At 39.4% G+C, this 24,783-nt stretch overlaps 1 protein-coding gene across 1 annotated transcript in view; it reads left to right on the top strand.

Annotated features, from left to right (window-relative positions):
- Positions 1 to 24,783, top strand: part of aass (aminoadipate-semialdehyde synthase) — a 115,554-nt gene that overhangs the window by 88,040 nt on the left and 2,731 nt on the right. The window contains exons 11-21 of the mRNA XM_086299781.1: positions 431 to 542; positions 668 to 727; positions 957 to 1,024; positions 17,572 to 17,693; positions 18,723 to 18,852; positions 19,118 to 19,228; positions 19,652 to 19,760; positions 23,030 to 23,170; positions 23,265 to 23,432; positions 24,065 to 24,160; positions 24,636 to 24,751. Of these exons, the coding sequence (XP_086155907.1) occupies positions 431 to 542; positions 668 to 727; positions 957 to 1,024; positions 17,572 to 17,693; positions 18,723 to 18,852; positions 19,118 to 19,228; positions 19,652 to 19,760; positions 23,030 to 23,170; positions 23,265 to 23,432; positions 24,065 to 24,160; positions 24,636 to 24,751 (1,233 nt within the window). The remainder of the gene's footprint in view (positions 1 to 430; positions 543 to 667; positions 728 to 956; positions 1,025 to 17,571; positions 17,694 to 18,722; positions 18,853 to 19,117; positions 19,229 to 19,651; positions 19,761 to 23,029; positions 23,171 to 23,264; positions 23,433 to 24,064; positions 24,161 to 24,635; positions 24,752 to 24,783) is intronic.

Below are 24,783 nucleotides of genomic sequence, written 5' to 3'. Positions count from 1 at the left end.
TCAAAAGTATTGTCTTTCTGAAATAAGCAAGGCCTTCCCTGAAAACAGTTTCTTCTGGATGGGAGCATATGTCTCTCTAAAATTGCTACATACATTTCAGCACTAATGTTGCCTTTCCAGATGTGCAACCAATAACAGAATCATGAATGCTTTTAATACAATCTTTACTGCCCATCTTTACTTGTTAATCTACTAAAATTAACATTTTTTATACCCTCCTCATGTTACAGATCTATTGACAGTCAACCTAAATAGACGCAAAGCTGTTTCTTTTTAGTGCTGCTTGCTTTTTCAGCCTTTTGTTGTCCCCTCCTAACTTCTTTGAGACTGCCATCAAATTGTATACGTGCTACTGTTTTTTGGTTTTTTTTGAAAGAGTAAAATGCCTGAATTTTAACATTTGATTTGGTTTTATTTGTGGTCCCGGCAGCGTGGAGGGAAACGGGATTCTCATGTGCTCCATTGACAACCTTCCTGCTCAGCTGCCAATCGAAGCCACAGAGTATTTTGGTGACCGTCTCTTCCCCTACATCTGGGAGATGGTAAGACGTCTGATTTGATGCCACCAATTTTCCAGTGCATTTGGTGGTGTTTTCTGATCAAGTATGGGAGAGGGCTATGACATGTTTCACATAGTGTTTCCTTGTGAATTATATGTCATTACCAGCTACCTTCAGATTCAACCAGACCATTGGACGAAGAAGAATTTAGCCCACAAGTCAGAGATGTAAGTAGTGAAATGTTGGTTGAGAGAAGTATCTCACTTTATTTGTTACAAAGGCATGATGCTATTTTTAGTTGAGTGTTTTACTTCATTTTCTAATTCAATATTTTGGTTGATAACATACATTTATTTATTTGGATTAGATATGTGTATGTAACGGATGTTTATTTGACTCTTTCTGCAAATAAGTGAAATTCATGTTTGGTTTGGATGTTCTGATTTATTCCTAAAGGCTGTCATCGCCTCTAACGGAAAACTTACTCCAAAGTTTGAATACATTGAAAAACTTAGAGAAAGAAGGTAAGTCTTCAGACAGGAACTGTGAATATGTAAGTTTGTTTGTTTGTTTGTTATATTTGCATTTAAATGCTTCGTTTGAATGTAATTCTTATTTTAAATGTTCATCAAACCTGTTAAAACATTCTATGAGTAAGATACAATGTCTAACGATTACAGGAAAGGTGCAATAGCTCACCAGCTCTGAATTTCTAAATTGTAGAGCTTGTTAACCTCAGTTATTAACTTGGTTTCTAGTGTGCCGTTTCTGCTGTTGCATTCCTTAAGTAATCCTTTCCTAGAATTGTCATTTGTGAAGTTTGAGGATCTTTGTTCATAGTAACAAACCATTACTATGTGCTGCCTTCTGGTGTCTGCTGTGCCTGCATTAACACCTTACTTAGCTAGCATGCTAAATAGGCCATCTCCGCTAACTAACTCCAGAAGCTGGAATATGCACTCACCAAGTGGTAGACATATCTTTTCTACTCTTTTACACTAAAAACCCAATCACTCATTATGCTGAGTCTTTCTGTCTTGTTTTGTCTGGTGTTAACATACAGGTTCTTTTGAGGTGTAATCAGATGTAAAATGTAATCAACAGATATAACAGATATAATCAATACCAGTTTTACTTCTGTGCATAAATAAAAGCTAGGACAAAGACTGGAGGCAGGATATAACTGCTAGAATTCCACTGTTAACAGGGGAACCTTGACTGCACTTAGGAGTTTCGTAGAGATGATTTATCTTAAAAGAATACAATATTTTTTTTCAAGTGTCTTTAAGTAAATGAGTACAAATAACATAACATAATAACATAAAACGGTTCATTGCTTGTGACTATGGAAAAAGACAGCGTTCAAATAACATCAGATTTGTACATTTTCTCCATTTTCTCTACATCAGCAATGTCTGAAAATAGTACTGGAATATTTTTAGTCTTATCTGCTACATTAAGTAAGTTTGAAGACTAACATTGAGGACAGGTTTACTTGTTTATGTTAGCATCTACTTTACATGCCCAGGCAACAAATCTAGCTATTTAATATTGCATGTTCTTATTATTACATGTCAGATCTGCAGTTAACTTATGGCAGCTTATTAGCAAACTGTGGGTCCAGCCAGTCACTTACAAATGTAAAACATTTTGAAGCTTAGACTTGTAAGTAAACATGCCCTGTGAGCTAATGCTTTTTTCTAGTACCAAAGTCACAGAAGTCAATTCAGTCTGGCTCTGTATAAAGGAGATTTCTCAAAAACATGAAAATATAATCATTTGCACATTTAGCATTCGTCATCTGGGAAATCACATTTATAGCATATAGCATTTAGGAATGGTTTTAAATCTGCTATAATTATTTTCTCAGATCTGTTGATTATTTGTAATTGATTTGCTTATTTTTCTGCAGTCTTAGCTTTTTTTTACATGTTCGCAAGAGTTGTATTTACAAATATTTGAATGTGTTTGTTGGATCTATTGACAGATCTATGACTTTATAACGTTTAACCAATGAATATTTTTATTAATCATTAACAATCAGACTGTATGCATTTTTTTCTCGAAGGCTGTAGGAACAGCTTGCTTGGAGGTATCTCATCCTCTTTTCACCATCCTCAGTGAATCCATGGTCACCAAAGCCTTCCATTTGGTCATATTTAGGCCAGCTCTAAGACCTGATGAGTTTTTTTTCTTAACTGATCCTAAGTATAATTTTTCGAGACAAGCCATGCCATCAAATTTTTAATCCTTTTGACTGAATTTGGCTCCTTAAGATATGTAAACTTAGGGGGTAATCCTCCTGAGTGAATGTCTGCCTTTTCTTTTTTAATTAAGAATACAAGTGCCAGGCAGACCTACAGTCAGTCCCGCTGTGGCTAGAGCATTTGTGCAATGCGGTTTCCAATTAGGCCAGCGATAACAAGCCCACGGGTTTGACTCCGGGGGGGATTTGAGGGGGGTGATGGGATCTTAATCCCACAGGTCACTCTGGGTGCCTCAATCATCCAATAATATTGGTGGTGGTGCTGGTGTAATGTTGAGGGGATCCTGCCTGCAAAATCACAAACTGATTTTTTTTACTGAATCTAGCAGATATTTTAAGAAGGATATATAATTTGATTAAAAGTCCTACTCTGGGTTTTCCAGAGCATGGCTTTCATTGTCACGTTGTTTAATCACAAGTCACTACTTTTATGATGCCAGAGATTCCTTTAACAAAACAGAAAAAAACCCCAAATACATAAAAAGGAATATACATAGTAATATTTAAATGAGGCATACTCATAGGTTACCTGGCTTTTTAAATCTTACTAACAGTTAATGTATTGTGTATTATGCATTATAATATAATGTACTATAAATGCTTCTTTCTGACATTTTTATTATTTACTTCCAATTTAAACAAAAATGCACTGCCTGACAAGAAAAGTACCAACCTAGATCTAACTAAACAAATGATCTCCCAATGGAGAATTATTGCTATGATTGATTGGTTTTAATTGGGCTATTGAACCCTAAATAATACGGTGCTTCTCATTAAACAATCACAATGGAAAACATACCTGTGGCGGGGCATTCAGACCATCACAGATTACAAGCCCCCACCACAGACCTGTGATAGCACTATCCCCCTGCTGAACGAGCTGAACACTTTCTTTGCTCGCTTTGAAGTCCAAAACAGCACCACTGCACAGAAGACCCCACCCCCTCCTGGTGACCAGGTGATGACTCTGTCACCGGACAGCGTGAGGAGATCCCTCAGCAGGATCAATGCACATAAAGCTCCGGGTCCTGACAACATTCCTGGTCGTGCACTGAGAGACTGTGCAGTGGAACTCACTGATGTCTTCACAGACATCTTCAACATATCACTCATCCAGGCTGTCGTCCCCACATGTTTTAAAGCCACCACAATCATTCCGGTTCCAAAAAAGTCATCTCCCTCCTGCTTTAATGACTACCGTCCTGTTGCACTTACTCCCATCCTGATGAAGTGCTTCGAACGACTAGTCATGCAACACATCAAGACTGTCCTGCCCCCCTCCCTGGATCCCTTCCAGTTTGCCTATCGGCCCAACCGCTCAACCGATGATGCCATCTCCACTGCACTCCACTCGGCACTCACACACCTGGACAAAAATGACTCATATGTTCGAATGCTGTTCATAGATTTCAGTTCAGCATTCAACACCATAATCCCCCAACAGCTCATTCAAAAACTGGTCCAGCTGGGGCTCAACACCTCACTGTGCAACTGGCTGTTGGATTTCCTCACCGGAAGACCTCAAGCAGTACGGGTTGGCAGTAATACATCCAGCACCATCATTTTAAACACGGGGGCCCCGCAGGGATGTGTGCTGAGCCCCCTCCTCTTCACTCTGCTGACCCATGACTGCACTCCATCACACAGCTCCAACCTCTTCATCAAGTTTGCGGACGACACAACGGTGGTGGGTCTCATTAGCAACAGGGATGAGACCGACTACAGAAGTGAGGTGAGACGCCTGGCCACGTGGTGTGCTGACAACAATCTCTCTCTGAATGTGGAGAAGACGAAGGAGATTGTTGTGGACTTCAGGAGAATGCACACCCAACATGCTCCTCTGACCATTGACGGAGCGTCTGTGGAGAGAGTGAGCAGCACCAAGTTCTTGGGTGTGCACATCACAGAGGATCTCTCCTGGACGTACAACACCACAGCACTGGCCAAGAAATCACAGCAGCGTCTCTTCTTTCTCCGCAAACTAAGAAGAGCAGGAGCACCAGCCCCCATCATGTACACTTTCTACAGAGGCACCATCGAGAGCATCCTGTCGAGCTGCATCACTGTGTGGTTTGGAGCCTGCAATGCGTCCTGTCATAGAACCCTCCAACGCATAGTGAGAGCTGCAGAGAGGATCATTGGTGTCTCTCTCCCCTCCCTCCAGGACATTTACAGCACCCGTCTCACTAAAAAAGCCCTTTGCATAGCGGCTGATCCCACACACCCAATGCAAAGCTTCTTCAAGCTGCTGCCGTCGGGGAGGAGACTGCGGAGTCTCCAGGCCAGGACCAGCAGGCTGAAAGACAGCTTCATCCATCAGGCTGTCAGGAAGCTTAACTCCCTCCCGATTCTGCCCCCTCTCCCCTCTCTCCTCCACGGTCTCACTGAACTCTGTCACACACACACAAACACACACACTCTCTGACTCACTCACTGGCCTGCACCAGTTACCAGTCACTTTGTGGAGCATTGGACTGCCATTACCTCATAAGACTTTGTTGTTACACTTTCTCTTACCATACATTACCAAATCTCCATTTGCACTATTTGCCATTTGCACTACTCTGCCTGGTTTACACTCAATGTCACTTACCCATTATATTGTATATTATATAGCTTTCTTGTTATATGTAAAATTGTATTTATTTAAATTTTTACTTTTTAATTATTTTACTTGCATTTTTTAATCACTTTTATATTTAAATATATTTAAATGTTCATTTGCTATTTATCTAGGGAGTGAAGAGTAACGCAATTTCTATTCTCCGTATGTCCTGTACATGTGGCAGAATCGACAAATAAAGTTGACTTTGACTTGACTTTGACTTTGATACATCCTGTCGTTGTAGAAATGTCTTACTCCATTTAGAAAGATCATATCATTGGCTTGCATTAAGCAAAGGTTGAGGAGAAGCACTGGTGGCCGCCAGGATTTTTACCTATTTTTTTCCCATGTTTCACCCACTTTCTCCACTGCTAGCCTTCCTCTTGTCTGAATTCTGTCCAATTCTTCATCAGTCATACAGTTTGCTACCTATTGCTGCCATTTTGACTTTGTACACACTGTATTGTAAATAACTAAGACATTGATTCAAACCTTTCTACACATTACCCTCTTTGACTCTCAGAGGAGGCGGACGCATCTTTCCCCTCTCCCTCCCTTATCTTCCCGGCTGCTGCTTCTATCTTTTAGTCTAGTCTCTTCTAACTCTAACCCTCAAAGAGTTTCTCAGTCTTGTTCTCTAAAACCTAAAGAATTATGGATTTGATCAACTGTTCCCGTAACGGAATTGACACCTTGCTGGGCTTGGGAGAGCCAGATTGTCCTGCGGAGACGTTTGCTGCCAGATACTCGATGGTCGATTGCGTTGTGTGTCTGGCGACACTCTCGATGGAGGACAATGAACAACATCTACCAATTTGGAACCACGATAACAGAGTTCTGGCTGATTGGAGCTGGCTCGGATCTGGCTTATCAAAGAACAAGAAGTGGCTATAGCTGTTCAAAATCCCACAAGGCTGGCCGACATGATAGGCAGGGCTGTGAGTACTCAGACTGTGTTTTGAACGCAATATGGATAACATATTGGAGAAGAACAACGGGAATTGAGATAATTGGTGACCAGTCATCAATGTTCCCTCTAATTTTTCGTGTGTCTGAGCGAACACACAAACTCCCTGAGCAGTCTCTTGGACCACTGTGAGCAACAGCACTGTGGTCACGCCAGCATCAAGTTACATGGTTTATTAAAATAATCAAATTACAGTGTTTACATTTATGTTAGCTACTTTTAATTAACTGCTTTAGCCCACTTACAACGAAAATTTAAAAAGAATCTTGTTCATGACCTGGTATGTTAACACAGTAAAAATAACTTGAATTTTGAAAACACAACTTTCTTTTTTTTTCTTTTTTTCTTTTTTTTATATAAAGCTCTGACTTGTATTATGATCACGAGTTTGTGGTCTGGGAGAGAGTCCTGTAACTCCGTCTGCAAAATACAGTATATAATGACCAATGTTGGGCAATTAATTATATAGTTACTTTTTCAAAAAAGTAACTGAGTTATGCAAACAACAAAGTTTTTGCAGCTGTTTACCTAAAAATGCAGCCAAGGCTTTTTTTTAAATAAGCATTTCAAACTATTTACAAAACAATCAGCTGTTCTGCATCAAATTTGATGCCACACAAATTATTTGTGCCCCTCCAAAAAATAATTTCTGTCCACTATGAGATAAAGGAGAACGACAGCCTGATACCTGCAGGCCTGACAACAGGAGATGTATCACTCCTGTAACACCTGTAACGTTCAGCAGTCGCCTCATTGTTCTGACACACACAACAAAACTATTGACTACACTACACACTAACTACACAACAAAACACACTAACTACACATGATTTGCGCTAAACGTCGCAAATCTCTCACATCTCAAAACACCGCCGTCACTCCTAAAACTTCCCCCTTCCTAAACAACAAAATACCATGTTGCTTAGGGGTGCAACGATACACAAAATTCACAATTCGGTTTGGTTCGATACTTTGGTGCCACGGTTCGATATTTTTTCGATACAAAAAAAATGTTCATGCCTTTTTAATTTGTCATTTATTAAAATTATAAATATATATTTTAACTCAAAAGTACAGTTTTTAAATTGAATGTCGCTGAAATAACAAAGTAATAAAAAATATATATCTGATCGAGGAATCACTCATCTTTGGAAAAGAGAGTTTATTACAGAGAAATGGCTCTTTCCAAAATAAAAGCTATACTATACGCTTCTTCTGGGCTATATTCTCAGCAGCATATTAAACATATCAGGTCCCCATAAGGAGAATCCTGTGCTAACAGCTGTCTAAATGACTCGGGTAAAGTTTGTAGCATGCGCGCTTGTTGTTTTTGTCTGCTTCCACTTGTCTTTGCACTAGGATGATGTCAGCATAAATGTGCAGTCATATTCGTTGTGTTCTCACTAGTGCTGTCAGCGTTAATCTCGTTGAAATGACGTTAACGCCACAACACGGCAAATCTCCGTTAACGAGCTACCGCGGATCGCCCCATGCGTGGGGCTGGACGGCCAACACGTTAACGAGCTAACTGCGCTAACACACTAGCTCCCACCCATGTAATTGAGCATTGCGTGGCACATCCAACATACTGTTTTACTTTTGTCCATGACGCGCTTACCTTCAGGGTCATACGTCACATGAAAACCAAAATAATTCCAAACACCAGATCTGAATGAGGGTGGGGGAGGTTCAATTTGCCATGTTGCAAGGAGAGCTTAACTTCTGTCTCGCTAGCTTGCCCTGCGCTCACTGAATCTGCGTTCGACTACTCCGCCTAGGCTGCACTGTCGAGCGCAGATTCACTGAGCGCTCAACACAGACAGCATCATCAGAAGGAAAGTTGATAAAATAAATTACAAATGTTGTATTGTTCGATACATATGCGTACCGAACCGAAAGCACTGTATCGAACGGTTCAATATCGATACGAATATCGTTGCACCCCTAATGTTGCCATATCATTTTTTGGATTGGTTGGCATGGTACATTTTTCCACCAATAGGAAAGGGTGGGGTTTTTTGGTTTTGTTTTTGCTCACAAGCTTTTGAGTGTTTTCCGTATAAAACGCTGTTTTTACCATTTCTTCCCGCACTAAATATAAACAACGATAGTATTCAGGAAGAAAACCAAACATTGCATATATTTTTATCATAACTCTGGTTTTACGTGGCCTATCAACACAATTTAAAAACTGGTATAAAGTCCACACTTTTTCCTTCAATTGTTCCGTCTGTCCTGCTCACATCTCCAATGGTTGTGCGCGTTGACATTAACGTGGCTTCACTCCTCATCAGCCGGTTTGCTGGCTAAAACACCAGTGTCAGCACATAAGGACGCTGTCATAGCCTGTCAACGACGTTGATTAGCTGCGTATATACGAATGTGAATCGCATTATTGGCTGGACTATGGGATAAGGTGGCATCGTTCTAATCCCATACTGGAGCAGCCAGTCACTTACTGACTAACACTGCAAAACAGAATTGTTAAAGTATTAATTTTAATTTCAATTCTGGTTAGATTTTTTTTCTGTGCGCAGAGACCATGCCAGCAGTGCGCACGCGCGCAGCTTAGAGGGAACATTGCCATGATGGACATTAGACCAACTGTAAAAATTGGATGAAGTTGTTCACACTAAACCCAAACATTCACTTCATGCGGCCCCCCTGGCGCCAGCTGAAGGCCTACCAAGGTTGAAGCTGACTGGAACAACAAATTCTTCCCATGATACCTCGTTGTCCTGTTCACTGGTACCATCCTGTTTCAAAGCAGCAACCATCGTTCCCATCCCAAAACAGTCAAATGTCACATGTCTGAACGATTTCAGACCTGTGGCACTCACCCCCATTCCCGCCAAATGCCTGGAGAGACTGGTCATTAAACACATCAGAGCTGCTTTTCCACCATCCCTGGACTCGCACCAGTTTGCATACAGGGAGAACCGGTCAACCGAGGATGCGATCGCCACAGTGCTGCACACATTACTGAAGCACTTGGAACACAGGAACACCTATGCACGGCTCCTCTTTGTAGACTACAGCTCGGCTTTTAATACCATCCGGCCATACAAACTCCGTCCCAAACTCCACCAACTGGGACTTAACTCCTCTCTGTGCAACTGGATTGTGGACTTCCTCACTAACCGTAGACAGAGTGTCAGAGTGGGTAAGAACACCTCTTCCACCCTTGTGGTCAACACCGGTGCCCCTCAGGGGTGTGTTCTGAGCCCTCTGCTATACACTCTCTTCACCCATGACTGTATTTCCTCCTGCGCGTCCAATCTCATTGTTAAGTTTGCAGATGACACTACAGTGCTCGGACTTATATCCAACAATGATGAGACAAACTATAGGACAGAGGTGCAACAACTAGAGTCATGGTGCCACGACAATAACTTGGTCTTAAACACCAAAAAGACCAAGGAGATCATTGTAGATTTCCGGAAGAGGGGTCATAACAACCATCTGCCTCTCTTCATTGGCAGTGAGGCGGTGGAGAGGGTGAGCAGTTTTAAATTCTTGGGGGTAACTGTGACCGAGGACCTGTCCTGGGGCAACCATATCACCTCAGTTGTACGGAAGGCCCAACAGCGCCTCTACTACCTGAGGAGACTGCGGAGCGCACACATTCCCAGATCTCTGACGTTGAACTTCTACAACTGTGCCATCAGCAGCGTTCTGACGTATGGATTTCTAGTGTGGTTCCCCAGCTGCACCAAGGCCGATCAGCAAGCACTCCAGCGGGTGGTGAAAGAAGCTGGCAGAATTATTGGAACAAGTCTGCCAGAGATCAGTAATATCTTCCCCACTCGCTGTCTGAGGAGGGTGCACAGTATCCTGCGGGACCAACATCACCCTGCGCGCCACCTTTTCCATCTGCTGCCCTCAGGGAGAAGGTACAGGTCTATACAGGCCAGAACATCCAGACTGGCCAACAGCCTGTATCCACAGGCTGTGAGGCTCCTGAACTCTCTGCCCCCCTCTCACGGACGATAACCATATCCAACTTCTTAATAGCAATGAACTGGTCTGCATTGGTGCATCATATCTTTATTCTCTTCCCCCTCCTGCCCCCCCCCCCCCCCTCTTTCTTAAATAGATAACTATCATATCTGATATCATATCTCACAGTACAATAATATTGAATGGGTTGCATTGTTGTATTTTGTCATGTTTCTCAGGTCTTTGTCTGAATTTCTACGAACATTATTGCTAAGGATTGTCTTATTGCATTGGAGTCACACTGGGTTAAATATGTACACTTGGGTTTTAAGGGGTATTTATTATTTTCTTCTTTTTTTTTGGGTTGTATGGAAGCCCCAAACGCAATTTCATTGTTCTTGACAATGACAATAAATAAGTAAATACTAAAATACTAAATACTAAATAACAGGATTGTTGTCAGAATTCTTTGTACCTCCTTCAAGGCCACCTGGATCCACTGGAGACTGTGATGCCTCAAAGGCATTTACGTCATTTATCTTTAATGTTTGCTTTAAAATAATTAATTTGTTTGTAGTTAAGTTAAAAAGAACAGTAAAAAGAGTTAAACATGTTAAGAAGATTTAATTTTGAAGGTGAACTTGCTAATAACCTCACTTCCTGGTGGGTTCCCTGTATTGCTTCATTTCCTGTTTAATTCCTCATCCTGGTTGCTCTAAGAGGGAGAGTGACATGCGGTTTTGCTCTGAGGCTTATCCACAGCCATCCACTTGGGAACATCGTTCAGGCAACTCCGTAAGTGTATATATTTCATGATGAAGGTGTTAAAAAGGCATAAATAGCGGTATTTGTTAAAAATTATATTTTATTTGTGATTCATGGAGGTTGATATGTACATGTTAAAAAAGGCATTCCTTTTGATGATCATTACTGTTGCTCAAGCTAACACGAAGATGTAAAGTCATATTTTGAGTTATTTCGTGATACAATATTTATGTCTTTTCAACCACAGTTTTCACCGCTTGTCAAATGAAGATTCTGAGTAAAAAGTCACGTCTACTCGGACTCATGTATTCATTGAGAGAGGTTTAGCTTGGTGTTTAACCAGAGTTGCTACACTCTGCAACAGAACACTACAGAGACTGTTGACCTTCGCTTAACCGGGTGTGGTGACACTTTCTCTCAGATGAACATGGGATACACACACACACACATGCACACGCATGAAACATGTACACTGATACTGATACGTCCTCACTATCACTCTCCCTCCCCCGAATCCAACGCCTCCTCCCATGCTTACCTCCCATCCGATGTGGACACCAGATCATTGCAGCAGTCCCAGATCAGCTGTACACACTGGAATACTCTCCCAACCTCTGACAAAGCGGATGGCACAACACAGAGGCCATTTACGTGAAAAGGGAAAGACTATGGAATCAGAACGATGCCACCTTGAAACGAAACCGAAAAAAAATATTGTAACTGAAATAAATATACTGAAAAATCTTGCATTGAAACTGAAAAAAAATTAATTGAAACTGTAATTTTTTTGTTTTCGCTTACAATTTTTTTTTTCAGTTTCAATGCAAGATTTTGCATGTATTTGCATATATTATAATGCTGACCAATGACTGGAGAAAACACTGACGACGCGGCTGTGGTCACGGACAAACTTGCACGTGTCTGTTCGGGAATGGCAGATGCTGAGAGGTCCAGCGTTTACATTACCGACTATTTCAAAGTGACAGCCTGAGGTGTTCTTCAGTAAATTGGACTACCGGACAGGAGGACCTGAGGCCCCACCGCATTATTTTTGGTAAGTTAAATGTGTTTGTAAACTAATCCGTAATTTAGGTCCTTAGCTAGCTACCTAGCTCCATCATCTCATCTTTGCAGATGTCCATTTATAAAGTATCAACAACTCAAAGGTAAACATGATATTAGAAAATGTGTTAGTATATAAGGCCTTTAAAACAAATAAAAAATAAACAGCTCATATGTCAGCTGTCGGCAGAACTGTAGGACTGAACAACTTCAGATCCCGAGTGTGTGAGGACAGAGAAGGAACAGCTCTATTTCAGATTTGAAAGATAAACTTTATATTTCAGTTTGTGATCATTCTGTTCTGTTTGTGATTACAGGAGCCGTCCTCAGATTCAGACCTCAGCACCACCCAGTGACAGCAGACAGATCATCCTATATCTTCAATCTTTGTAGTAACTCCAAAATTAACTGAAGAAAACAGTACAAAGGTTAAAGTACCACATGTGCTGTCAGTGAAAGCTGCAGCTGTTTTATTGATAAATTTGAAGACAAAAAGTCAGAAGGATTAATCACCCCTGTAACTGTGTCACTATACATCAGCATTAACAGTACCTCAGTTTGGTGTTTCAGAAAACTGCTGATCTCAGACCTGCACAACTTCTGTTTTAAACACTGAATGTACTCAGCTACATGAAGAGCACATGATGTTTTCTCTGACACAATTAAATAAAACCTGATTAAAGTCAAAGGTTGTTACTTGTATTTGAACTAAGAACTTGTGATCTGGAATTCTTTCACTGTTTTTAGGCAATAGTGTGTTATTTATCATAAAGTAATTCAGAGTCATTCATACCAGAGTAACCAGTGAGCACAAAATATATTTAACTTTCTACAGGACTTAAAGCTATTACTATAGCTTATAGCTATAGCTATTACTTAACTGCACTACTGTATAGTTCTGTGTAAATAATCATTCTGTACATATGATAATTTTTAATCCTACAACTGTTTATAACTTGCATAGTTCACATTTCTGTATAACTGTATATCTCAGATTTCTGTATAGTTTTTTATTACATATTTATATCCTGTTCATATCCTGTACATAGCTTGTACTCACTACAGCCTGTACATACTTATAGTTATAGAATATTCTTAACATACTTCATACCGTGTACATTATAACATACCATAATAGACCTATTTCTGTAATATACTTACATATCTATATTATTGCTAATATATATTGTAATATATCTATATCATGGCTAAAGCACTTCTGGATGGATGCAAACTGGATTTCGTTTCCATGTGCATGTGCAATGACAATAAAGTTGAATTCTATTCTATTCTATTCTATTATGTAAAAGTCCAGACCCTCTGAGGATTATCTGAGTACTTCTAACATTACACAAAGCAAAGGTCTCCATCAGTGTTCATGAAATGCTGGGTTTATCCTTCTTGTGAGGGAGCTGCTGGTGAAGATCACGAGCCCTGCTTGATCCCGGCGATGAGTTTCAGTCTTCCTGGTGTTTGTGAAATGATGCCTCTCACTGTGGGTCAACAGAACATCTGGCACAGGACAGCTGTAATGAAAGAAATTGGAGAAGTTTTGAAAAAAAAATCTTGGAAATACCCTATATGTGAGAAGCAGATTTTGTATTTACTTTTCTTTTGCCAATCAAGATAACTGAAATTATAATTTTCACCATACAATTACTAACCTTGTCATCTCCTACACTGTCTGTTTTGGGCTCTGGGCTCGTCCTTCCCAGCGCTCATGAGACTGCTTTGCTGCACTGTGGTATGAGGTGCTAACCTGTTGACAGTGTCGGGAAGGTTACTTTTAAAATGTATTCCACCAAAGATTATAGAAGTAATGTATTCTGAATACTTTACAACTACATGAATGTACTATTGCTGTGTGATTTATTACTATTACTGAAGGCTACTCACCATACCAATACCAACTAGATGTTAAAATCATAATATAAATGAGTAACAGTAGGTGGACATTTTGTTAAGCCAAGCATTTGTTTAACCATAACTATTAATGACTGAATTCATTTTTTCAAAAATAAAGATTTTAACAGTGTTAGGAAGGTTACTTTTAAAATGTATTCCACTACATATTACAGATTACATGCCCCAAAATGTATTTTGTAACGTATTCCGTTACGTTACTCAGTGAGAGTAACGTATTCTGAATACTTTAGATTACTTAATATATTATCATGCTTTTTACAACAACATGAATGTACTATTGCCAGGGATGGGTATCGTTTAGGTTTTATCCGATACCGGTGCCAAATCGGTACTTTTGAAACGGTGCCGGTGCTCAAACGGTGCTCAAACCGGTGCTTAAAGAATGGAGAACACAAAATTGGTCCAAAAACCTCTCATGTTCAGCTGTTTTTTTTGTAAAAAGATAACAATGTTAGCCTTTTCTGCAGCTATGGGGCATATATGGTATCACTCTTGGCTGGAAGCAGTGCTTAAACAATGGAAAAAACACAAACTTTGTCCTAAACCTCTCATGTTTAGCTGTTTCCCTCTTTTTCTTTTGTCATTTTAGCCTTTTTGGCCAGGGTGAAGGGAGTATCTGCCATCAAACAAGAAGACAGCCGCATGTAGCTATGATGATGTTTGCTAGTTCACCTTACATGCATTAAAGTAATAACGTGGTTAGCCTACTCAACGTAAATTACACACGAACAACATTAAGCTACTCACGCAGAGAAGAACGGCTGCTGCTGCATCATCCTCATCATTTCTGCTACACTGGCAGGGCTAGGGGCCAGGACTCTCCTCTTCGTGTTTTTGGGGGGATGTTGCTAACTCCGGGTCTGATAACAGGCACCACACCCGCAGTAGATGCGTTCAGTGTGAGGTCTCGCAACAAGCTATCAAATACGGCGCATTTCTCGGCTTTTAAAAAAAAAGCCCTCTATGCGTCGCCAGGTATTTCATCGGATTTGAGGTGTTACCTCCTTTGACAGTATCACAGTATCAGCTTAAAGCACTTGTTGCTGCTGAGTTTGCATCTTTTGCTGTGAAGTACAGCCAGACTTTTGACCGCTTCGCCTTGGGCATTTTTAATCTGTAGCTCTGCTCTAAAAGAACGTACGTACCTGGGCCCGCCTACTATCCTCGGAAACGTAAAATGATTGGCTAGAAGTGTATCACAGCTCAGGAAAAAAAAAAGCACCGAAATAAAGCACCGAAATGTGCGCTGCTTTTCGGTCTGGTTACTACCGTTTATGTCAGAACACCAGTACCCATCCCTAACTATTGCTGTGTGATTTATTACTATTACTGAAGGCTACTTGTCATACCAGTGCCAACTAGATTTTTAAATCTTAATATAAAATGAGTAACAGTAGGGTGGACATTACGTAAGGCTGCACTTTTTGCAGCGATCTCGTATGGAAAACTATTCCACGCGTATATAAAACAGGTCCACGGCTCCGAACCATAGTAAAGGGACCTCTGGCTAATATGTCGGGTTTGTGTCGTGCTCGTAGCTGAAAACTAGCTTTACTTTGTTGTCTGGGTCAACTTTGCTAGCGAGAGACAGAGAGAGGCGTTGAAAGGCTGCTCCAACGGAACTGACAAAATATGACGGAATTGTATTGACAGCTTCGTCATCTAAAACTTTTATTTGTTGCTTTAAATGATTCGACCAGAAAACCTGTAATTTGTGTTGTTCCAGTCAAATCATACAGTTTTAAGGATCAGATGGAAACATTAATCAGAATCAGAAAGGGTTTTATTGCCAAATGTTGAGCAGGTTTACAACATTAGGAAATTGCTGCGGTACTTAGTGCAAACATACTGTCATATAACGCTTAAATAGACATAAAAATAAGAATTAAAAGTGCTAAGTAGATAGATATATACATGAGTGCAGGTGGTGATCAGTGCAAACATGATCAGTGCAAACAGATGAATGAGCAAGGAATCAGAGTTTCATGAACTGCATCTCTGGTGTTCCTTTTTTATTTGCAACAAATATCCATATCTGATATCCTAGGTATGCTGTGCTTCAGTTTTTGAAATCTCATGTTTTAGGTAGAGATCGACCGATCCGATATTACGTATCGGTATCGGTCCGATACTGACGTAAATTACTGGATCGGATATTGGATAGAAATAAAAATGTAATCCGATCCATTAAATATCAAAAAAGCACCTCACAAAACTTGCAACACGGCGTAACTCGGCTTATAACCTTAGCAAGTCGGAGCAGTATGCTCACATGATAGAGCGGCTGGGTGTATTTGGAGCCTCGCTACCAAACCAGCATTTCATCTCTGAGAAAGTTATCCCAGAGAGAAGTAAAGCAAGTGTGTAAGTTCATCTCTGAATGTTTGTAAAGCATTCCCGCGTTAAGCTTAACAACCAATACCTGGAGCGACTGCCTCTTCTTGCTGCTACTTCAATCATGAAACTCCTTAATGATCAGCTGATTGGCTTTTCTGTCGTGACTCTCTTGTTTGTTTATCGCCTACTTCGTGCCAGAAAGAGGAAACCAGCGGCTGAACAACTGCAGCACGTTTAACCTTGATAAGCTGTTGTTAGAATTTATTTAATATTACTTTCTACACCAGGATCTTTTTTTACGCAGCTAACGGCTGGTAACTGTGCAGGGGCGGATCTAGCAAAGTTTAGCCAGGGGGGCCGATAGGGCATTAACAGGGAAAAGGGGGCACAAAGACATACTTTTCTTTCTTATTCTCATTTAAAATGTCTAGCTTTTAATAAATAATTATCTGAATCTTACACCCAAAGTTTTAATCTTATGTAAAATGTATAGAAGTCAATTACTGTATATAGTAACTAATAAGTCTAATATACCCTAGTAAGCTATAGTGCTTTTTCCTTTGGGAAGGTACCATCTGTGCAGTCTGCAATTCTGTTGAAGGAAGATGTTGAATCTATTTAATTATTCTTGAAAAATAATTTAATTCTGTGCATTTTTTTTTCACACTGCATCAAATTAAAGTTGATTATGTCGATTAAGCATCATGAGGTGTAGGTATTTATTTTTTTTGCTGGGAGTTTGCAACCCTATTAGTTAGGTTGCTTAATATTTCTGCTAAGTACTCTTTAAAATACCAGAATAGGAAGGATGGAGTAGGTTTAAGTTTATTAGATTGATCAGTATTGCTGAACTATGAAATATTTTGGGTGCAGTGTATTTTTTTACATACAGGTATAACAGAATAGCTTTAGTGTTGTTGTTTATTTAAACTTGAGTATGAACTTATACAAAATGCAGCAAGATATTAAAAAAACAGTTTTATTGATTAAAAACACACTATATCGGATTCATATCGGTATCGGCAGATATCCAAATTTATGATATCGGTATCGGACATAAAAAAGTGGTATCGTGCCATCTCTAGTTTTAGGTACTGAACTCAAATCTGTGGAGTTCAGTATGTAACTTTCCCACTTGGAGGCTCAGAAATTGAAATGTTGTCATGCTTTACCATAATAACCCAGCCTGTCTGATGTTCTTAAGGGAGAAAACTCAGATCATGAAGAAGGCCGGCATGAAGCGAGTTCTGCTGTTGGGTTCAGGATATGTGTCTGGACCTGTTGTGGAGTATCTGACCCGTGATCAGGGCACCCAGGTTACTGTGGGTGAGTTTGCCTGTTAAACTTTATTAAGACTGAAATGTTCTGGGCTTTTGTGGGATTAAAATTCATGTCAGTCTTTATTGTCAAGTTTATCATTTTCAGATAAATAATGAAACCAACGGTCAATGTTTAATATTTTTCTAAAGGGTTAGTTTGGTCTCTTTGAAAGTATTATGAGGAGTGAGTGATTTGTATACCTCATCTAATGGACACATCACAACCTTGAACAGTGTTAGTCAGTGTTTACTCAACTCTGCCAAAAGGTAACTGTAAGCAGTGCAGGTTACTGACTGACCATGTTTTCCCTCTTAACATAGATGTATGTACTTCTACTGAGATTAAATTGTTTTGGGGCTTTGGAGATCAACAGAGTGAAAACATTGCATCAGTATACTGGTGTCAACCTTAATGCTGGTTAGCCTGTTAGATTTCTGTTACCATGTTGGACCCCAAGAAGACTTACTTCTGCAGTTTGGCTGAGAGTCAGAGGACTTTCATTGCTATTTTAAATATTTTCATCTTTAAGAAGCTTAACTGTGACTTATTCCTTTAGCCTGAGGAAGTTCACTTAGATACAGTTTATCATAAATCATATTGTTTCATCTCTAGTAAAAGTCATAAAACACTTCTAACACTACCCTTAAAGTGTAAATCTTACCATTGGGGTTCTTGTCCAACTTAGGACTTTAGGTATCTTGGTGTTATTATTATAATAATGAGTGCCATTGACTATATCTAGAAGATGGATATATTCTGGGTAGCTTGGGTAGCACAGTGCATCACGTTAACTGAGCTAACATATAAATGAAACCCTGAGCCACAATATTCATTGATAATTGCATTAAATTGGCCTAGATTACAAAGACACCACAAACTTCCAGCTGAGTCCAGCTGAGTGGCTTACATTAACAGTTATAAGCACAGTAAAGAGTACATTACTTAAAGTCTTAAAAAAAAACTGAAACTGAGAAAGTTGACAAAGACCAGAAAATTATGTGTAACAGTGGTTATTGTTTCTTTGTTTGCGTTTAGCATCGATGCTATTGAGCCAGGCAGAGGAGCTGGCAGCCAAATACCCCAACACCATCCCTGTCATGCTGGATGTCAGCAGCCAAGAGGGACACCTAGACTCTCTGGTCAGAGATCATGACTTGGTCATCAGGTATAGCAGCAGGACAGATATAACATTGGTGGCAATTATTAAGTAATGTGTAAAGTTGTAATGATTTCATTTATTCCAGATGAATACTTTACCACAATATGTATTACCACAAAACAAATTCTTTTTTAATTTTTTATCATTTCATCTCCAAAGTAATTTAATGGAGCCCAGTTATTTTTGGACTGTTTTACAATTTAACATTACATTATTAGATTAAAATATCAGTCCGCTTATACTTAAGTCAACCCCTTCATCTTCTCCTCAGCTTGCTGCCTTACTCGTTCCATCCGCTTATCGCCAAACACTGTATAAAGAGGAAGGTGAACATGGTGACAGCCAGCTACCTTAGTCCTGCCATGAAGGCGTTGCAGAGCAGGTAATGATCAAGTCCACAGAAGTCTGTTAGGAATTCAGGATTACTTTCAATAAATGTTTCTCTATTATTTTCCTATGTGTGCACATCATCCTCAGCAGTATTAATAAATTATTGTAAAACATATGCATAGGATTTGGGATGCACAAATGTATAGGCAAATGTTAGTCTTGTTTCTTATTGTGTCACATAATTATTGCACTGGCTAAACGTTTGAAGGTTATGGGATAAAAAGCTGTGACTTTAAAGTTTAAACTTTGAATTTTATAATGACATTTTCTTATTTTTCTTTTGATAAGAAAGTGAAATGCATAGCAAAAATAGAATAAAATAAAACAGAAAAGATCCCCCCTAATATTATTAAGAAATATAGTCATGAAAAGTGAAAATGCATATTTACATGTTGAATGCATTTGTGTGTATTAGTGCAGAAGAAGCAGGGATCACGATCGTGAATGAGATGGGACTGGACCCAGGCATCGACCACATGTTGGCCATGGAGTGTATCAACAAAGCCAAAGCTGAAAGCTGCACTGTGAGTGAACATTGCAACACTGAGATAGAAAATCTGGCACCTGTATGTGTGCCATATAAACAGTGTTCAAACACACATGGACAGTCACACTATGGCTCAACATGGAAAGTTTTATGTTCAACACATGCTGAGTTTCACACAGGTTCCAGTTCAAGCAGACAGACACAGGCTAATGTGGAGTTTTTGAACTGGAATTTGTTTTGTTTTTTTCTTAGAAACTAGTAATGTAAACAAACAAAGTGAACCCAATATTGTTCTGACAGACTGAACACTTTAAAACTAGACACAACTCAAGATTAATGATTCATGCCAGCTTCTGTCATATCAAGTGGTTAACCTGATCAGACTTTGACAGATACATAAATACAATTGTCACTAACTTTATTAAGAACAGCTGTAGACCTGCTTATTCATGCAATCATTCAGTCAGTCAGCATACAGTGGAAGCTGAATCCAATGGTTATTCTGTAAGCACTGATTTGCCAGGTTTGTTTCCACGCATGATTTTCTTTAAGCATAAACTAACCAATTATGGATCACACAGCTGCTGAATTCAGAGACCATAGGAAAAAAATATTCTCTAATTGAAAATTGTCTACCTACTATTACTCCTTTAAAGTGGACCTATTATACTCATTTTCAGTTTCATGTTTGTATTTGTGAACTATATTACAGTGACTTTGCCTCATTCAGGTTTTGAGACTAATCTTATTTAACTTAGACTAGACAAGTGCAGCCCCTAAGTTTAACCACAGACTGAAATAGCAGTTTTAACTCATCTCCGTAACGCCATACTCCGTTTAAACTTCTCTTTTGATCAGTGATGGGAATAACAGCGTTACAAGTAATGGTGTTACTTTTTTCAGTAAGGAGTAATCTAACTAATTACTGTTCCTATCGTTACAACGCCATTACAGTTAATAACAAGAAAATGCGGTCCGTTACTATTTTTCAACAAACAGACGGTTGAAGCTGTGTTCAGTTTACCGCATCTCATATCAGTTGCACAGAAGTAGCTGTAAGTAATCTGGGCGCTACATCTTTAAGCAATTGTGTTGATAGGCCACGTAAAACCAGAGTCATGATAAACAATATATATGCGTGTTTTTTGGAGTGTGTAGTTAATGTGTTGTCTTGTGTAGTTAGTGTGTAGTGTTGTGGATAGTTTTGTGTTGTGTGTCAGAACAATGAACCTGCTGTCTCCAGGTACAAAAAGGAGTGATACACCTGCTGCTGTCAGACCTGCAGGTGTCAGGCTGTGATGTTCTCCTTTATAGTGGACAGAAATATTTGGAGTGGCACAAATAATTTGTGTGGCATATTATTGAATGCAGAAGAGCTGATTGCTATGTAAATAAATTCAGACACGTGAGGTTGTGCTGAAAAGGATGAGACCAAACAAGGCAAAGTAAATAGTTTTTAAAGGTGTAATATAGAGGAAACATCAAAAGTAGTTTAAAATGGCCAATTATACCCTTGGACCCCAGAGGCTTAAACTTTTTTTTATAGTAACGCAGTAGTTACTTTTCAAATAATTAATTACTTTTAGAATCTTGTAACTCAGTTACTTTTTTGAAGAAGTAACTAGTAACTATGATTAATTACTTTTTCAAAGTAACTTGCCCAACACTGCTTTTGATTAGCAACTCCTATTACAAAAACGCACTGAAGAGCAGGTAGGTTGGGTTTCTTCGCTTACAGATAGCCATTTGCTTGAGATAGCTCTGTAAGAATATCCTCTCTCTTTAACATCACAAAGACCAAAAATGCAAAAAACTAGAAGCTGAATATTTGGATCAGATTAAAGCCTGAACTATTAGATGACAGGGATTACTTGGTACACTGATCAGGCATAACATTATTTATTCTTCACTCGCTGTGTTTATTCACCACTTTGCCTTTAATCACTACTTATTATTAATCTCTTGCTCCTTTCCACAGGGTGTCTTTTGTCCCTTAAATCCCAACTGGTCATGGCAGATGGCTAGACCCTCCTTGAGCCTAGTTCTGCTGGAGGTTTCTTCCAGTTAATATAAAGTTTTTTCTTCCTACTGCTGCCAAGTACTTGCTAATAGGGTTTCATCTGATTGTTGGGGTTCTCTCTGCATAATTGTAGCTTCTTTACAATATAAAGCACCTTAAGGCAACTGTTATGATATATAAATAATACAATGTATTAAAAAATATGAATAAATAGGACTTGTTTGTCCAGCATATGCCACAGATTATTAAGCTTGATTAGGTTGAGAGTTAGGGTTAGGGTTAGGGTCAAACTCGTTCTTGTCCTCCTTAAACCAATCCTGCTCCAAAAAGGCTACAGCTATTAAGGAATATTGTTTTGGTTAGAGGGTGTACATGATCTGCAACTATGCTTAGGTAGGTGGTACGTTTCAAAGTAACATCCTCATGGATGGCAAGACCCATGGTTTCCCAGCAGAACATTGCCCAAAACATCTCACTGCTCCCATGTCTTGTCTTCTTCCCATATGCATCTTAGTGCCAGGTGTTGCCAAGGTAAACAATGTACCCGGCCAGCCACGTAATGTAAAAGAAAATGCAATTCATCAGACAAGGCCACTGTCTTTCATTATTCAGTTTCACTATTGTCCAGTTCTGATGCTCGGGTGCCCATTGTTGGAAACCATGCATCTCCATATGCAACAAACTGTGATGTACTTTGTATTCTGACACCTTTCTAATCAGCAGTACGTTTTTCAGCAATTTGAGCTACAGTAGCTCGTCTGTTGAATCAAACCAAACGGGCCAGCCTTCTCTCCTGATGTGTATCAGTGATCCTTGGCTGCCAGTGACCTGGTTGCCGGTTAACAACTATTCCTTGCTTGGACAATTTTGTTAGACATTTCTGTAAAAAATTACATTTGTTGGTATCATTATAAATACACTTTAGTGCATCCAGATAGTATTTACAGTGCTTTACGTATTTGATATTTTGTCATGTTACAGCCTTATTCAAAAAAATATTAAATTCACATTTTCCAACAGACATGAAGCTTAGTATTCAGACCAAAGAGTTAAATCTTTGTTTCATTAGGCCAGAACATTTTGCCTCTAATGGTCAGAGTCCTTCAGGTGCCTTTTGGCAAACTCAAGATGAGCCCTTGTGCATTTTACTGAGTAGTGGCTTCCGTTTGGTCACTAACATATACCAGCTACTAGATATTTTAAGTACTTTCTGCATATCAACAGTAGCTTTAGCTGCATTTTTGTGTAGCTGTCTGATCATTCTTTATGCATTGAATACATTTTAGGTGGAGTCCTACAGCTCATTCTGTGGTGGTCTTCCTGCTCCTGAGTGCTCAGACAATCCTCTTCGTTACAAGTTCAGCTGGAGCCCATATGGTGTCCTCCTCAACACTATCAGTCCCGCTATTTTTCTCAAAGACAACCAGGTATGGATGTCTCAAAAGACCATAAATTGTTAATATGTTTTTTTTATTATTATTTACTTTCAGTAAAGATAAGATTTTTTTGTCTTTCTTTGAGGTGATAAATGTCCCACCTGGTGGCTCTCTGATGGATTCCACCACTCCAATGGATTTCTTTCCAGGTTTCAACCTTGAGGGATTTCCGAATCGTGACAGCACGAAATACGCTGAGCCATACGGCATCCAGACAGCACACACGCTCATCAGAGGAACTCTGCGTTTTAAGGTACAACACACATAGACAAACTGCACATACAAATACAACTGCTATACAGAATTTATTATGCTTAAGAAATAATTAAATTCAATATTAGATTGTAATTATAATCTGTAATAATCTAATATTGAAATTATAATTATCTTTGATTATAAAAGGCATAAATAGTCTCTGAAATGCATGAGTTTTGGACTCCCCATTTTGACACCTCAGTGTTAGCATTTTGGCACCTACCATGTTAGTTTTTGAAGACAGGAGTGACCATATTAAGACACGAGGATGGAGTTATCAGTTAACACTAACCAAACAAAGCCACATCAGTAATAAGTGCCCAGAACATTAAATCTCACTACAGATTTGGCAGTGGTACAAAATGAGCTTTAAACTTAACTTGTACTACAGAAGTACAAGTCCTACATTAATCATCAGCGTGGCCAATCAGTGCACAGCAATGGTATCACTGTGATCTTGAGGTGCGCAAAATAGACATTTTTCTGTGTCCACGTAACTTTGCAAATATCCAGCACTCAGCAAAATATTTAAAACCTTTTCCTTCCGTGTAACATAATCCCCTGATTAAACCTGAAACCCAATTTATTTTAACATATTTTGGTTACCTCCGTTCTTGTCCTGTTACTCAGGGTTTCTCGAAGGCCATGAGTGGTTTCATTAAACTGGGTCTAATCAACAGCGATCCCAGTCCCATCCTGCAGCACACGTCATCACCAGTTTCATGGGTAAGAACCTCTTTTAGTGTTCAAAAGCATCCAAAGATGTGGGCAGAAAATAGTCAGTTAACAGTGCACCCTGCTTCTTTCTGTCATTCAGTTTAATGTAACAAGCTGCTTTGAAGCTCTTGACTGTGACAGTAGAGCCTATTACAGTTGCTGTTTATTAGCATCAAGGCTGCAGTGAGCTGGGGCACTCTGGCATTGATGAGAGTATACAGCAGACAATATTTGTCATCTGCTATCTGTTCGACAAGAAAAAGCAGCCTTAGTGCTCCGTGTTTGGGTTGTGTTTATCAGAAATCAAAAGCTGGTTGATGATGATTGATGTAACAAGGGTTTTCTCTGAAAACACTCAGAACTTTTTATCTGAAAAGACAATTCAAAGAGAACCAAATAAATAGCAGCCCACCTACAAAATGTAGCCCTGAAGTCTCATGATTCATTAATGTGATGCAGTGACTTGTTTCTCTTCTTTCTACAGAAAGAACTCCTCTGTCAGCAGATGGATTTATCTTCTTCTGTTTCCCAAAATGTCTTTGAACAAGCTGTATATGAACACACAGGGCAGGATGACTTCAGGATGGACACTCTGAGATGGTGAGAAGCCACCCTGAAGTAAAAAAAATAGC

Source organism: Aulonocara sp. 'chitande type north' Nkhata Bay, linkage group LG7 (genome assembly GCF_057382095.1).
Source record: "Aulonocara sp. 'chitande type north' Nkhata Bay isolate Kocher_YH1m ecotype deep benthic linkage group LG7, A_spYH_male_GT1.1, whole genome shotgun sequence".
Taxonomy (NCBI): Eukaryota; Metazoa; Chordata; class Actinopteri; order Cichliformes; family Cichlidae; genus Aulonocara; species Aulonocara sp. 'chitande type north' Nkhata Bay.
This window is presented reverse-complemented; position numbering and strand designations above follow the sequence as displayed.